The 14084-nt window shown below is 46.6% G+C and overlaps 1 protein-coding gene and 1 long non-coding RNA gene across 2 annotated transcripts in view; both read left to right on the top strand.

Annotated features, from left to right (window-relative positions):
• Window positions 1-5660, top strand: part of LOC124021130 (transportin-2-like) — a 31641-nt gene extending 25981 nt beyond the window's left edge. Inside the window, exons 20-22 of the mRNA XM_046336472.1 lie at window positions 2416-2490; window positions 3231-3362; window positions 5553-5660. Of these exons, the coding sequence (XP_046192428.1) occupies window positions 2416-2490; window positions 3231-3338 (183 nt within the window). The 3' untranslated portion in view covers window positions 3339-3362; window positions 5553-5660. The remainder of the gene's footprint in view (window positions 1-2415; window positions 2491-3230; window positions 3363-5552) is intronic.
• A 149-nt stretch (window positions 5661-5809) lies between these two features.
• Window positions 5810-8649, top strand: LOC124021129. Its single transcript, XR_006836204.1, has 2 exons — window positions 5810-6313; window positions 6419-8649. It is a non-coding gene; the product is annotated as an uncharacterized LOC124021129 (long non-coding RNA).
• Window positions 8650-14084: the final 5435 nt, after the last annotated feature.

Genomic DNA, 14084 nt, shown 5'->3' on the forward strand with positions numbered 1-14084 from the left:
TACAGAACCAGGCCGTATCCTACAGAACCAGGCCGTATCCTACAGAACTAGGCCGTATCCTACAGAACTAGGCCGTATCCTACAGAACTAGGCCGTATCCTACAGAACTAGGCCGTATCCTACAGAACTAGGCCGTATCCTACAGAACTAGAACTAGCCGTATCCTACAGAACTAGGCCGTATCCTACAGAACCAGGCCGTATCCTACAGAACCAGGCCGTATCCTACAGAACCAGGCCGTATCCTACAGAACCAGGCCGTATCCTACAGAACTACTCAGAACTAGACTGTATCCTACAAAACTAGACTGTATCCTACAAAACTAGACTGTATCCTACAAAACTAGACTGTATCCTACAAAACTAGACTGTATCCTACAGAACTAGACTATCAAAACTACTCAGAACTAGGCCGTATCCTGCAGAACTAGGCTAGACGTATCCTACAGAACTAGGCCGTATCCTACAGAACTAGGCTGTATCCTACAAAACTACTCAGAACTAGACTGTATCCTACAAAACTAGACTGTATCCTACAAAACTAGACTGTATCCTACAAAACTAGACTGTATCCTACAAAACTAGACTGTATCCTACAAAACTAGACTGTATCCTACAAAACTAGACTGTATCCTACAAAACTAGACTGTATCCTACAAAACTAGACTGTATCCTACAAAACTAGACTGTATCCTACAAAACTAGACTGTATCCTACAAAACTAGACTGTATCCTACAAAACTAGACTGTATCCTACAAAACTACTCAGAACTAGGCCGTATCCTGCAGAACTAGGCCGTATCCTACAGAACTAGACTGCCTACAAAACTAGTATCCTACAGAACTAGACTGCCGTATCCTGCAGAACTAGGCCGTATCCTGCAGAACTAGGCCGTATCCTGCAGAACTAGGCCGTATCCTGCAGAACTAGGCCGTATCCTGCAGAACTAGGCCGTATCCTGCAGAACTAGGCCGTATCCTACAGAACTAGGCTGTATCCTACAGAACTAGGCCGTATCCTACAGAACTAGGCCGTATCCTGCAGAACTAGGCTGTATCCTGCAGAACTAGGCTGTATCCTACAGAACTAGGCTGTATCCTACAGAACTAGGCTGTATCCTACAGAACTAGGCCGTATCCTACAGAACTATCCTAGAACTAGGCCGTATCCTGCAGAACTAGGCCGTATCCTGCAGAACTAGGCCGTATCCTGCAGAACTAGGCCGTATCCTACAGAACTAGGCCGTATCCTACAGAACTAGGCCGTATCCTACAGAACTAGACCGTATCCTACAGAACTAGACCGTATCCTACAGAACTAGGCTGTATCCTACCGAACTAGGCTGTATCCTACAGAACTAGGCAGAACTAGGCTGTATCCTACAGAACTTGGCAGAACGTGTTGCTGTCATCATTCTGTTTTTATTTAACCTTTTATTTAACTCGGCAAGTCGGTTAAGAACAACTTGTTATTTACGATGACGACCCACCTGTTCTCGCTGCTTCCTGTTCAGTGTCTCACCGGTGAGATCAGATGTGTGTGGTGTCAGTTAGAGGAGGTTATAGGCTGGTCATGGGGGGGAGGAGAATGGGGCACTTCTCTCTCTAAGGAAATGTACTTCCTACATTTAGGCTATAGTTTACTACACAGCCCAGAAATAAATATTGATCACCTATATGTCTCCGTCTGAAAATCGTCCGTCTCCTTAAAGGTAGGCTGTAAAAATAACTCAAGAGAAGGTCTATCCAACTCCGTTCTTTTCAAACGACATCTAACACATTGATGTAGCCCGGTAATACAGACAGGCTAATACAGACAGGCTAATACAGACAGGCTAATACAGACAGGCTAATACAGACAGGCTAATACAGACAGGCTAATACAGACAGGCTAATACAGACAGGCTAATACAGACAGGCTAATACAGACAGGCTAATACAGACAGGCTAATACAGACAGGCTAATACAGACAGGCTAATACAGACAGGCTAATACAGACAGGCTAATACAGACAGGCTAATACAGACAGGCTAATACAGACAGGCTAATACAGACAGGCTAATACAGACCGGCTAATACAGACCGGCTAATACAGACCGGCTAATACAGACCGGCTAATACAGACCGGCTAATAGAATGGGCCAGGTGACCGTCTCTGGTCAGTTAACCTGTTGAATTTGTTTTGGTCTGGTTGGTATTGCCTGTCGGGTGCTTAAGTTGCTTGCAACCATGTCTGGCAAGTGAGCTGCGTCACACACCTAGAATCACATCGTAGCACTGCGGTTGGGTTTGGGACCAGGTGTTGGGAGTCAGACAGGAAGTCGGCAGCAGGCGTTGTGGTGTGAAGAGGGCAGACCTCTACATGGAGACACGGTCCTTCTGTAGGTTGAAATGACAGAATGTGTCTCTCTGCAGGACTTCATCTTCTTCTGTGATGCCGTGGCGTCCTGGGTCAGCCCTAAAGACGACCTGAGAGACATGTTCTACAAGGTGTGTGGAGGACACAACGCTCTGTCCCAGAAGGCACCTGGTTCCCTTGATCGGCACGTCTGTAGTGTACAGTGGAAGGGAGAGGCCGTTTAGGACACATCCTGGGAAAAGCTTTGCTTGGCCCAGATCAGTGTGTGTGTCTCAGTGTGTGTGTGTCTCTCAGTGTGTGTGTGTGTGTGTGTGTGTGTGTGTGTGTGTGTGTGTGTGTTTCTCTCAGTGTGTGTGTGTGTGTTTCTCTCAGTGTGTGTGTGTGTTTCTCTCAGTGTGTGTGTGTGTTTCTCTCAGTGTGTGTGTGTTTCTCTCAGTGTGTGTGTGTGTCTCTCAGTGTGTGTGTGTCTCTCAGTGTGTGTGTGTCTCTCAGTGTGTGTGTCTCTCAGTGTGTGCGTCTCTGTGTGTGTGTGCGCGTGTGTCTCTCTGTGTGTGTGTGCGTGTGTGTCTCTCTGTGTGTGTGTGTGCGCGTGTGTCTCTGTGTGTGTGTGTGTGCGCGTGTGTCTCTCAGTGTGTGTGCGCGTGTGTCTCTCAGTGTGTGTGTGCGCGTGTGTCTCTCAGTGTGTGTGCGCGTGTGTCTCTCAGTGTGTGTGTGCGCGTGTGTCTCTCAGTGTGTGTGAGTGTGTGTGTGTGTGTAGACTGTATGATAGTGGGATGTTAACCATAATAGTAGAGAATTATTTCAGACATAGTTTCTGTTGTCATTTCTTTGTTGAGGAGTCAAAGTATTTTCTCTCTCTCCTCCCTCCCAGATCCTCCATGGTTTTAAGGACCAGGTAGGAGAGGAGAACTGGCAGCAGTTCTCAGAACAGTTTCCCCCCCAGCTGAAGGAGAGACTGTCTGCCTGCTACGCTGTGTAGAAACCCCCCCTAACCTAACATCAGGTACACACTCGCTTTAAATAGGACCATTCCAATGTTAATTCTGTCACACTGTTCTGGGACACTGTGAAGTCCATGGAGAACAAGAGCACCTCCTCCCAGCTGCCCACTGCACTGAGGCTAGGTAACACGGTCTCCACCGATAAATCCATGATTATCGAAAACTTCAATAAGCACTTCTCAACGGCTGGCCATGCCTTCCGCCTGGCTACTCCAACCTCGGCCAACAGCTCTGCCCCCCCCCCCCGCAGCTCCTCGCCCAAGCCTCTCCAGGTTCTCCTTTACCCAAATCCAGATAGCAGATGTTCTGAAAGAGCTGCAAAACCTGGACCCGTACAAATCAGCTGGGCTTGACAATCTGGACCCTCTATTTCTGAAACTATCTGCCGCCATTTTCGCAACCCCTATTACCAGCCTGTTCAACCTCTCTTTCATATCGTCTGAGATCCCCAAGGATTGGAAAGCTGCCGCAGTCATCCCCCTCTTCAAAGGGGGAGACACCCTGGACCCAAACTGTTATAGACCTATATCCATCCTGCCCTGCCTATCTAAGGTCTTCGAAAGCCAAGTCAACAAACAGGTCACTGACCATCTCGAATCCCACCGTACCTTCTCCTCTGTGCAATCTGGTTTCCGAGCCGGTCACGGGTGCACCTCAGCTACACTCAAGGTACTAAACGATATCATAACCGCCATCAATAAAAGACAGTACTGTGCAGCCGTCTTCATCGACCTCGCCAAGGCTTTCGACTCTGTCAATCACCATATTCTTATCGGCAGACTCAATAGCCTCGGTTTTTCGGATGACTGCCTTGCCTGGTTCACCAATTACTTTGCAGACAGAGTTCAGTGTGTCAAATCGGAGGGCATGCTGTCCGGTCCTCTGTCAGTCTCTATGGGGGTACCTCAGGGTTCAATTCTCAGGCCGACTCTTTTCTCTGTATATATCAATGATGTTGCTCTTGCTACGGGCGATTCCCTGGTCCACCTCTACGCAGACGACACCATTCTATATACTTTTGGCCCGTCATTGGACACTGTGCTATCTAACCTCCAAACGAGCTTCAATGCCACACAGCACTCCTTCCGTGGCCTCCAACTGCTCTTAAACGCGAGTAAAACCAAATGCATGCTTTTCAACCGTTCGCTGCCTGCACCCGCACGCCCGACTAGCATCACCACCCTGGATGGTTCCAACCTAGAATATGTGGACATCTATAAGTACCTAGGTGTCTGGCTAGACTGCAAACTCTCCTTCCAGACTCACATCAAACATCTCCAATCGAAAATCAAATCAAGAGTCGGCTTTCTATTCCGCAACAAAGCCTCCTTCACTCACGCCGCCAAGCTTACCCTAGTAAAACTGACTATCCTACCGATCCTCTACTTCGGCGATGTCATCTACAAAATGGCTTCCAACACTCTGCATCCAGTTTGCTGAGTAGTCTATCACAGTGCCATCCGTTTTGTCACTAAAGGACCTTATACCACCCACCACTGCGACTTGTATGCTCTAGTCGGCTGGCCCTCACTACAAGTATTAGGTAAAGCGCCAGACCCACTGGCTCCAGGTCATCTACATGACCATCTGATCATTTATCACTCCAGTGTTAATCTGCAAAATTGTATTATTCGCCTACCTCCTCATGCCTTTTGCACACATTGTATATAGACTGCCCATTTTTTTCTACTGTGTTATTGACTTGTTAATTGTTTACTCCATGTGTAACTCTGTTGTCTGTTCACACTGCTATGCTTTATTTTGGCCAGGTCGCAGTTGCAAATGAGAACTTGTTCTCAACTAGCCTACCTGGTTAAATAAAGGTGAAATAAAAATAAAATAAAAATAAACACTTTTAGATGGCACTTCCTGGTTGTGATCTTTCTGGCTATTTCCCTCTTTCCCTCTCTCTCCTCTCTCTCCCTCCCTCCCTCCCTCTCTCCCTCCCTCCCTCCCTCCCTCCCTCCCTCCCTCCCTCCCTCCCTCCCTCCCTCCCTCCCTCCCTCGCTCTCCCCTCGCTCCCCCTCGCTCTCCCCCTCGCTCTCCCCCTCGCTCTCCCCCTCGCTCCCCCTCGCTCCCCCTCCCCCCCTCGCTCTCCCCCTCGCTCTCCCCCTCGCTCTCCCCCTCGCTCTCCCCCTCTTTCTCCCCCTCACTCCCCCTCCCTCTCCCCCTCACTCTCCCTCCCTCTCCAGGTGAGCCAGTAGTAGAGGAGGAAGGTGAAAAGGAATCTCATCCATCTGTGTTAATGCCCTGAACTGATCTGGGAGGAGAGGGACCCATCACGCCATTGGCCGCTCCCCTGACAGACGGCCCCCACGCCCTATGTATTTCTCCATAGCGGGAGGGTGGGCGGGACTTGGGGAGGGACAGGGGACACCTCTAGATTAAAGATTAAGGGGACCCAACCAACACAGAGAAACCAACTAAGGTAGGGACAGATAGAGGGGGTACCTACATTCAGAAGGAAAAGGTTCCAACGCAGAAACAGGTAGGGACAGATAGAGAATGAAGAGTGAGGGAAAGAGGGGTAGGTAGAGGCCAGCTAGACTACAGTAGAGATGGGTAGGTAGAGGCCAGCTAGACTACAGTAGAGATGGGTAGGTAGGGGCCAGCTAGACTGCAGTAGAGATGGGTAGGTAGAGGCCAGCTAGACTGCAGTAGAGAGGGGTAGGTAGAGAGACCAGCTAGACTGCAGTAGAGAGGGGTAGGTAGGGGCCAGCTAGACTGCAGTAGAGAGGGGTAGGTAGAGGCCAGCTAGACTGCAGTAGAGATGGGTAGGTAGAGGCCAGCTAGACTGCAGTAGAAAGGGGTAGGTAGAGGCCAGCTAGACTGCAGTAGAGAGGGGTAGGTAGAGGCCAGCTAGACTACAGTAGAGATGGGTAGGTAGAGGCCAGCTAGACTACAGTAGAGAGGGGTAGGTAGAGGCCAGCTAGACTACAGTAGAGATGGGTAGGTAGAGGCCAGCTAGACTACAGTAGAGATGGGTAGGTAGAGGCCAGCTAGACTACAGTAGAGAGGGGTAGGTAGAGGCCAGCTAGACTACAGTAGAGATGGGTAGGTAGAGGCCAGCTAGACTAAAAAATCCACCACACAGAGAGCCATAGACAGAGAGACTGACAGGCACTCCCACAGTAAGACACACACACTTGCAATACATAGAGCTTTGTGTAGATGGCGCTGTTACACTAGTCAGACTCCGACACTACCAGTAAGGGATTAACAGTCAGTGAGGGACAGGCAGCGTGTTGGGGACAGACAGGTAGGTGTCTAGTCTCTGTTTAGCTGTTTTTTTCCGGGGTAAAGGATCTTCTATATGAATGAATATTCCTCCTGTTGTTACTCGATCACTGGTTCACTGCTGATCTCTCCTCCACCAAGCATGTTTTGGTTTCTGTCCTTTCCCTAAGGAATGCTTTCTTCATATAACTATCATGAGAGAATTCTCATGTTCTCTTCTAGATAGCCGGGGATAACTAACCTCTTAGTTCATACGAGTCATCATTATAAGAGGGAGAGAAATAGGGCTTAAATAATACCTGTTATTCTTACGTAAAGTTAGGAAACTACAGATCACAGTCTCTCGCCTCTAGTTGTACCTGTTTGTGTGTCGTGTCTGAGTTTGTTTACCTATTGTTTACCCTACATGACACTGTTGATTGTTTTAATAAGGTAACGATTTAACACTTGACTCCTCCCACCCTATTGTCCTCCACCTGTAAACTCTGGCCAACTGTGTGTGTGTGTGTTGCCATAGTGATATCTTGAGGAAAGAGATTAAACCCAGAATTGTTTATCCTGATAACGTGTTACAAGAGGTCCATATTTTGTTGCTTTTTGTTTATTATTTTTTTTATTTGCTGCTACTGTGTTTTTTAGTTTCCATGGTGAGCTTAAATGAACACAAACAAAACATTTGTTTATTTTTAGTTTTGTGGTTTTGCACTTTTAATTTTTTATTTTTGTATTAAGGATTTTTTTAAACTTAAAGGACATCTGAATTCTACCGTCCGTGTTCTATTGTCTCTTACTTACTGGGAAAACAAAAGCTCTATTGTCTCTTACTTACTGGGAAAACAAAAGCTCTATTGTCTCTTACTTACTGGGAAAACAAAAGCTCTATTGTCTCTTACTTACTGGGAAAACAAAAGCTCTATTGTCTCTTACTAACTGGGAAAACAAAAGTAGGAATACGAAAATGGCAGAAAGTTAGTGAAACTGCGAGTAATCCGCACTTTTACAGCGACTGACTGTGTACGTTTGTATTTTCTAGGGAGAAGAGGTTGTAGCTGGAACTAGCCTACTGTGTGTGTGTGAGAATAGTGTTGTTATCCTTAACTTGTCTTCACTTTGTTCCAAGATAAGAGCACAATGTCCCTCCAACAGGACAGCGGAGCAATGACTCATACAGACAGACGGCAACATCCTCCGTCCCAAATGCCACTCTATTCCCTATATATATATTCCTCATAGAGCTCTGGTCAAAAGTAGTGCATTTTAAAGGGAATGTTGCCGTTTTGTACGCAGGCACAGACACTATCATAGAGTTGGATAGAGGGTGCACATGAACAGAAACGATTATTGAACATGTGCCCTCTAGCCAACTTTATGTACAGCATAGACAGCTGTGAGGTTGTCAGCAGTTTGAGGCCAGGATTCAATCCGATCGGCCCAGCACCTTTTTAAAGGCAATGTTCCCACGTTCGTGGAGACCTCATTCACGGTAAACGCTGCTTCTGTCAGCTCAATTGGAAATGACCTTTAAATGTCATGAGTCAGATCTAATGAGGATTTGAATGAATCCCAGCCTTAGTGTCATTAAAGGGGACGTTCAGTATTTTGGCCTTTGGCTTTTAAAGTTACCTGGCTTTAAAAAAAAAAAGAAATCGAACCAGGAACTTCAGTTTCTCCTGAACCATTGAATACTTTCAGGATGAGGAACAATCTAACATTAAGTTGTAAAATCCTGAACTTCCCCTTTAATATCCATATTATCTCAGTTTCAGTGAATTTGGACACATTTTGCACAGATGTATAGATGACTGACTGACCAGGACTGTGATCATAGAAGCGATAAACTAATCAATGTACCATTCAACAAAGACGATCTACATCTCGCCCATTCTTCTATCTCTATTTCTATCAGTTTAGATTTTAGCTTTTTGTATCCATTTAAATTGATTTAAAGATGTTTTTTTTTGTCAGGTTTCAATGTTCTGTAGTAGATCGTTTTGGACTCGTTATGATATTGTGATGACTTAATTGGTTCATTAATAAATGCAATCAAGTGTCTTTAGTAAATGAGGGCTCTAACTTATTTACTAACTTATAGAACTTACGGCTTATTGAGGGAAGAAAGAGGGAGGAACAGGGGAGGGAGGGAAGACTGAGGGGGAGGAACAGGGGAGGGAGGGAAGACTGAGGGGGAGGAAAGACTGAGGGGAGGGAGGGAAGACTGAGGGGGAGGGAGGGAAGACTGAGGGGGAGGGAGGGAAGACTGAGGGGGAGGGAGGGAAGACTGAGGGGGAGGGAGGGAAGACTGAGGGGGGGAGGGAAGACTGGGGGGGAGGGAGGGAAGACTGGGGGGAGGAACAGGGGAGGGAGGGAGGGAAGACTGGGGGGAGGAACAGGGGAGGGGGGAAGACTGGGGGGAGGAACAGGGGAGGGAGGGAGGGAAGACTGGGGGGAGGAACAGGGGGGGGGAGGGAGGGAGGGAGGGAAGACTGAGGGGGGAGGAACAGGGGAGGGAGGGAGGGAAGACTGAGGGGGAGGAACAGGGGGGAGGGAGGGAGGGAAGACTGGGGGGAGGAACAGGGGAGGGAAGACTGAGGGGGAGGAACAGGGGGGAGGGAGGGAGGGAAGACTGAGGGGGAGGAACAGGGGAGGGAGGGAGGGAAGACTGAGGGGGGGAGGAACAGGGGAGGGAGGGAGGGAAGACTGAGGGGGAGGAACAGGGGAGGGAGGGAGGGAAGACTGAGGGGAGGAACAGGGGAGGGAGGGAGGGAAGACTGAGGGGAGGAACAGGGGAGGGAGGGAGGGAAGACTGAGGGGGAGGAACATGGGGGAGGGAGGGAAGACTGAGGGGGAGGAACATGGGGGAGGGAGGGAAGACTGAGGGGAGGAACAGGGGAGGGAGGGAAGGCTGTAGAAACAAGCATGATCATAATTGTTAAAGTTTTGCAGAATGACTTTAATGTGCTCCAGTATTTCAATGGACTGCTGCCTATGTTAATCTCTACAAACATTCAACTCATTTCTTTGTGGAAATAAATACAAAAAGTTTCTTCTTCCAATCATTCCAACTGTTGCCTCCTTGTTATGTTAATGTCATAACCTTTGAACTGCGGCTGCGTAGAACCTGTTGTGTCCCAGTCTGCACCCTATCTGCACCCTATTCCCTATACAGTGCCCTACTGTTGACCAGGGTCCATAGGGCTCTGAAAGGAGTGCAGTAAAAAGGGAACAGGGTGTGTATGTTTCCACGCCGGGTGAATGTGAGCCATGACAGATCTGTCTGTTGTGTGTGTCTGTTTTACAGGAAAGGAGAGAGGAAAAAATGAGTGTGTCGGAGACTGAGAAAGACACTTGTCATGTTCCACACCTCATTCATTTGATAATGATGTCATATCCTGTCTGGGAACACAGACAGCAGTTTTCTGTACACAGAGAACTACGACACACCTGTGTGAGAGAGAGACTCTGTAGCTCAGTTAGTTATGTGTGTGTGTGTGTGTGTGTGTGTGTGTGTGAGAGAGAGAGAGAGAGAGACTCTGTAGCTCAGTTAGAGCATGGTGCTTTCAAGGGAAGGATAGTGGGATCGATACATACAATGTATACAGACTGTGAGTGGCTTTGGATAAAAGAATCTGCTAAATGGCATCTGTTATTATAGGGGACACTAATGGACCTCCAGCACATAGAACCCCCCCCCCCCCCCCCGGGCAATGTAATTTAGCCACCGTGAACATGAGACACACCCACACTTCACATGTGGGCGAAGTCCCATTGCTACAGAGGACAGGGTTACACCTCACACTACACCAGCAACACCGAGAGGGGAGAGGAAACATAATGGTTGATTATATGATACAGCATCAGGTGTTTCCAGGTCCAGGTTAATATGAGGTGTCCAGGTATAGGTTAATGTGAGGTGTAGGTTAATGTGAGGTGTCCAGGTATAGGTTAATGTGAGGTGGTATAGGTTAATATGAGGTCCAGGTCCAGGTTAATATGAGGTGTCCAGGTATAGGTTAATATGAGGTGTCCAGGTATAGGTTAATATGAGGTGTCCAGGTATAGGTTAATATGAGGTGTCCAGGTATAGGTTAATATGAGGTGTCCAGGTATAGGTTAATATGAGGTGTCCAGGTATAGGTTAATATGAGGTGTCCAGGTATAGGTTAATGTGAGGTGTCCAGGTATAGGTTAATGTGAGGTTACCAGGTATAGGTTAATATGAGGTGTCCAGGTATAGGTTAATGTGAGGTTACCAGGTATAGGTTAATATGAGGTGTCCAGGTTAATATGAGGTGTCCAGGTATAGGTTAATATGAGGTGTCCAGGTATAGGTTAATATGAGGTGTCCAGGTATAGGTTAATATGAGGTGTCCAGGTATAGGTTAATATGAGGTGTCCAGGTATAGGTTAATATGAGGTGTCCAGGTATAGGTTAATAGAGGTGTCCAGGTATAGGTTAATATGAGGTGTCCAGGTATAGGTTAATATGAGGTGTCCAGGTATAGGTTAATATGAGGTTACCAGGTATAGGTTAATGTGAGGTTACCAGGTATAGGTTAATGTGAGGTTACCAGGTATAGGTTAATGTGAGGTTACCAGGTATAGGTTAATGTGAGGTTACCAGGTATAGGTTAATGTGAGGTTACCAGAGGTTAATGTGAGGTTACCAGGTATAGGTTAATATGAGGTGTCCAGGTATAGGTTAATATGAGGTGTCCAGGTATAGGTTAATGTGAGGTTACCAGGTATAGGTTAATGTGAGGTTACCAGGTATAGGTTAATGTGAGGTTACCAGGTATAGGTTAATGTGAGGTGTCCAGGTATAGGTTAATGAGGTGTCCAGGTATAGGTTAATATGAGGTGTCCAGGTATAGGTTAATGTGAGGTTACCAGGTATAGGTTAATGTGAGGTTACCAGGTATAGGTTAATGTGAGGTTACCAGGTATAGGTTAATGTGAGGTTACCAGGTATAGGTTAATGTGAGGTTACCAGGTCCAGGTATAGGTTAATGTGAGGTTACCAGGTCCAGGTATAGGTTAATGTGAGGTTACCAGGTCCAGGTTAATGTGAGGTTACCAGGTATAGGTTAATGTGAGGTTACCAGGTATAGGTTAATGTGAGGTGTCCAGGTATAGGTTAATGTGAGGTGTCCAGGTATAGGTTAATGTGAGGTGTCCAGGTATAGGTTAATAATTCCTATAGCTCCTCCCACCAGCCTCCGTGTGTGTGTGTGTGTGTGTGTGTGTCGCCTAACCACAGACTATCGCTGCAGCGCAGCACCAGGCGCCCTGCAGTAACCCTTCCGTCTAAGCGCAGCCTGGACGTACCAAAATATGCCCTTTCTCCCTCCCTCCTTCAACTAAATGTACTCCTGCAGATGAAGAATGTTTTGGTCTACTCGTCACAATACGAAGCAATTCTGAGGGCGCTGTTCGCTATGCGTCATGTTCCATTTCACCGGTAATGGCACGTGGCCCGCTTGGTATTCCAGCACTGAGAAGGGGGTAAAGTAACTGGGGAGTAAATTGCTACTACATTGAACAATATCCTTCACATCCCAATATATTCAACTAGATTTAAGGTGCTCTACAACGTGTGACATTTAGACCTAGGAGTGTTAAAAAGCTACAACATCTCTGGTTATAGGACACTTACCGCGGTGAAGTATTTTGTAAATGGAAAAAATCCTGAACACTATTTACAATTTTCATTTTTTTTTTTTGACCTTGTTTTTACTCCGTTCTTCTCGCACTCTCCGGTGGCTCGGAGAAAGGTTTTCGGTTAACCCGTCTTTTTACGACACGCGGGACTGGAGCTGCTAATGTGTGTGCGAACAAAGGCAACGATCAGCGCGCTCTGACAGGACAGGGAATTCATTTTGACTGACGTCAGAGGTATAGGTCCTCCTTTCTCCGGAGAGAGAAGAGAGCACGAGAGAAACAGTACGTGTGTGTGTGTGTGTTTGCACAGCCATACACTATAAGAGACCAGTCAAGGCCACACCATAATGAGGCTGAAGTCACTGTACAACTTTACACTTCAAGGGTCTTTATTGTCAGGGGAAACATGTTAACGTTGCCAAAGCAAGTGAATAGATAATAAACAGAAGATAAATAAACAATAAAAATGAACAGTAAACATTACACTCACAAAAGTTCCAAAATAATAGATAGATAATGCCATATTATGTCTATGCACAGTGTTGTTACGATGTGCAAATACTTAAAGTACAAAAGGGAAAATAAATTAACAAATATAGGTTGCCCTTTTCTTGTGGCAACAGGTCACAAATCTTGCTGCTGTGATGGGACACTGTGGTATTTCACCCAGTAGAAATGGGAGTTTATATAAAATAAAATTCTAAACTTATTTTCACAGTCAGAGCTCGTTTTTCCCAGTTGTCTTGAATGCAGTAAAGTCTGAGATTTCCTAGTTCCAAGTTCCCAGTTGTTTTGAATGAAGCAGAAGTCATGCTGGATTGGCAGCGTGGCCAATGCATTCATCCTTTTCTGGCCCATGGTGTTGGGTGTGAATGTTTATCCTTTTAAACTCGGAAAAGAGACCCTTTCAGACCGATGTTTAAACCCAGACTTGAACCACACACCCTCTCCACCGAACAGCAGGCAGGGGAAACTAAAGAGTGATTGCTTTGCAACGCTTGCACTTAGCCATCGATTCCTTCCAAACCACTCATTGTTGAATTTGCGATTTCAGACTTGTTGTATAATGTTTATGTCCAATGGCCGATGAGCACCGATACATTGTATCTATAATTTCTCTTCATATGACAAGGATTGAAAAGGATTTGCCGGGAGATGGTCAACTTGATTCATGATGATGACTGCTTGTCCAGCTTGCTAGCTAAGACTATGAAAGTATGTTGTCATGATCAGTCCAATCAAAGCTACAGTAGATATGATGACATCATTTTATCTGTGACCAATGACCTTGAGCCTTCTTGGAAGGGCACTTCTAATGTAAATCTATGGCAGCACCCAAGGGAGCTTGAATTGCCTAGATCTCCCCTGTAGATTTGGCAGTGACATAGTGTCCCCATGAGTGACAGAACACTGAGCCAATCACGGTGCAACTATAAAGAAGATAACTAACGCCTACGCTCTGTATTCCCGCTGGCTGCCCCTCCACCACAGACAGCACTGGGCTGGGCTGAAACACCTGCATTTTGGAGCTGCCTGACTAAGAAAGACACCATGTCTGTATGCGCCCTTATCTAACTCAAGGGTTTTTTGCAATGTGTGTGTGTCAGAGATTGTACCTTTATTACAGCCCCAGAATAGAATAGGACTGAGACAATGAAGGAGAGAGAGACAGACTGAGACAATGAAGGAGAGAGAGAGACAGACTGAGACAATGGAGGAGAGATGTAAAGACAGACTGAGACAATGAGAGAGAGGTAAAGAGAGAGACAGACTGAGACAATGAAGGAGAGAGGTAAAGAGAGAGACAGACTGAGACAATGAAGGAGAGG

The sequence above is a fragment of the Oncorhynchus gorbuscha genome, unplaced genomic scaffold, assembly GCF_021184085.1.
Source record: "Oncorhynchus gorbuscha isolate QuinsamMale2020 ecotype Even-year unplaced genomic scaffold, OgorEven_v1.0 Un_scaffold_1058, whole genome shotgun sequence".
NCBI lineage: Eukaryota > Metazoa > Chordata > Actinopteri > Salmoniformes > Salmonidae > Oncorhynchus > Oncorhynchus gorbuscha.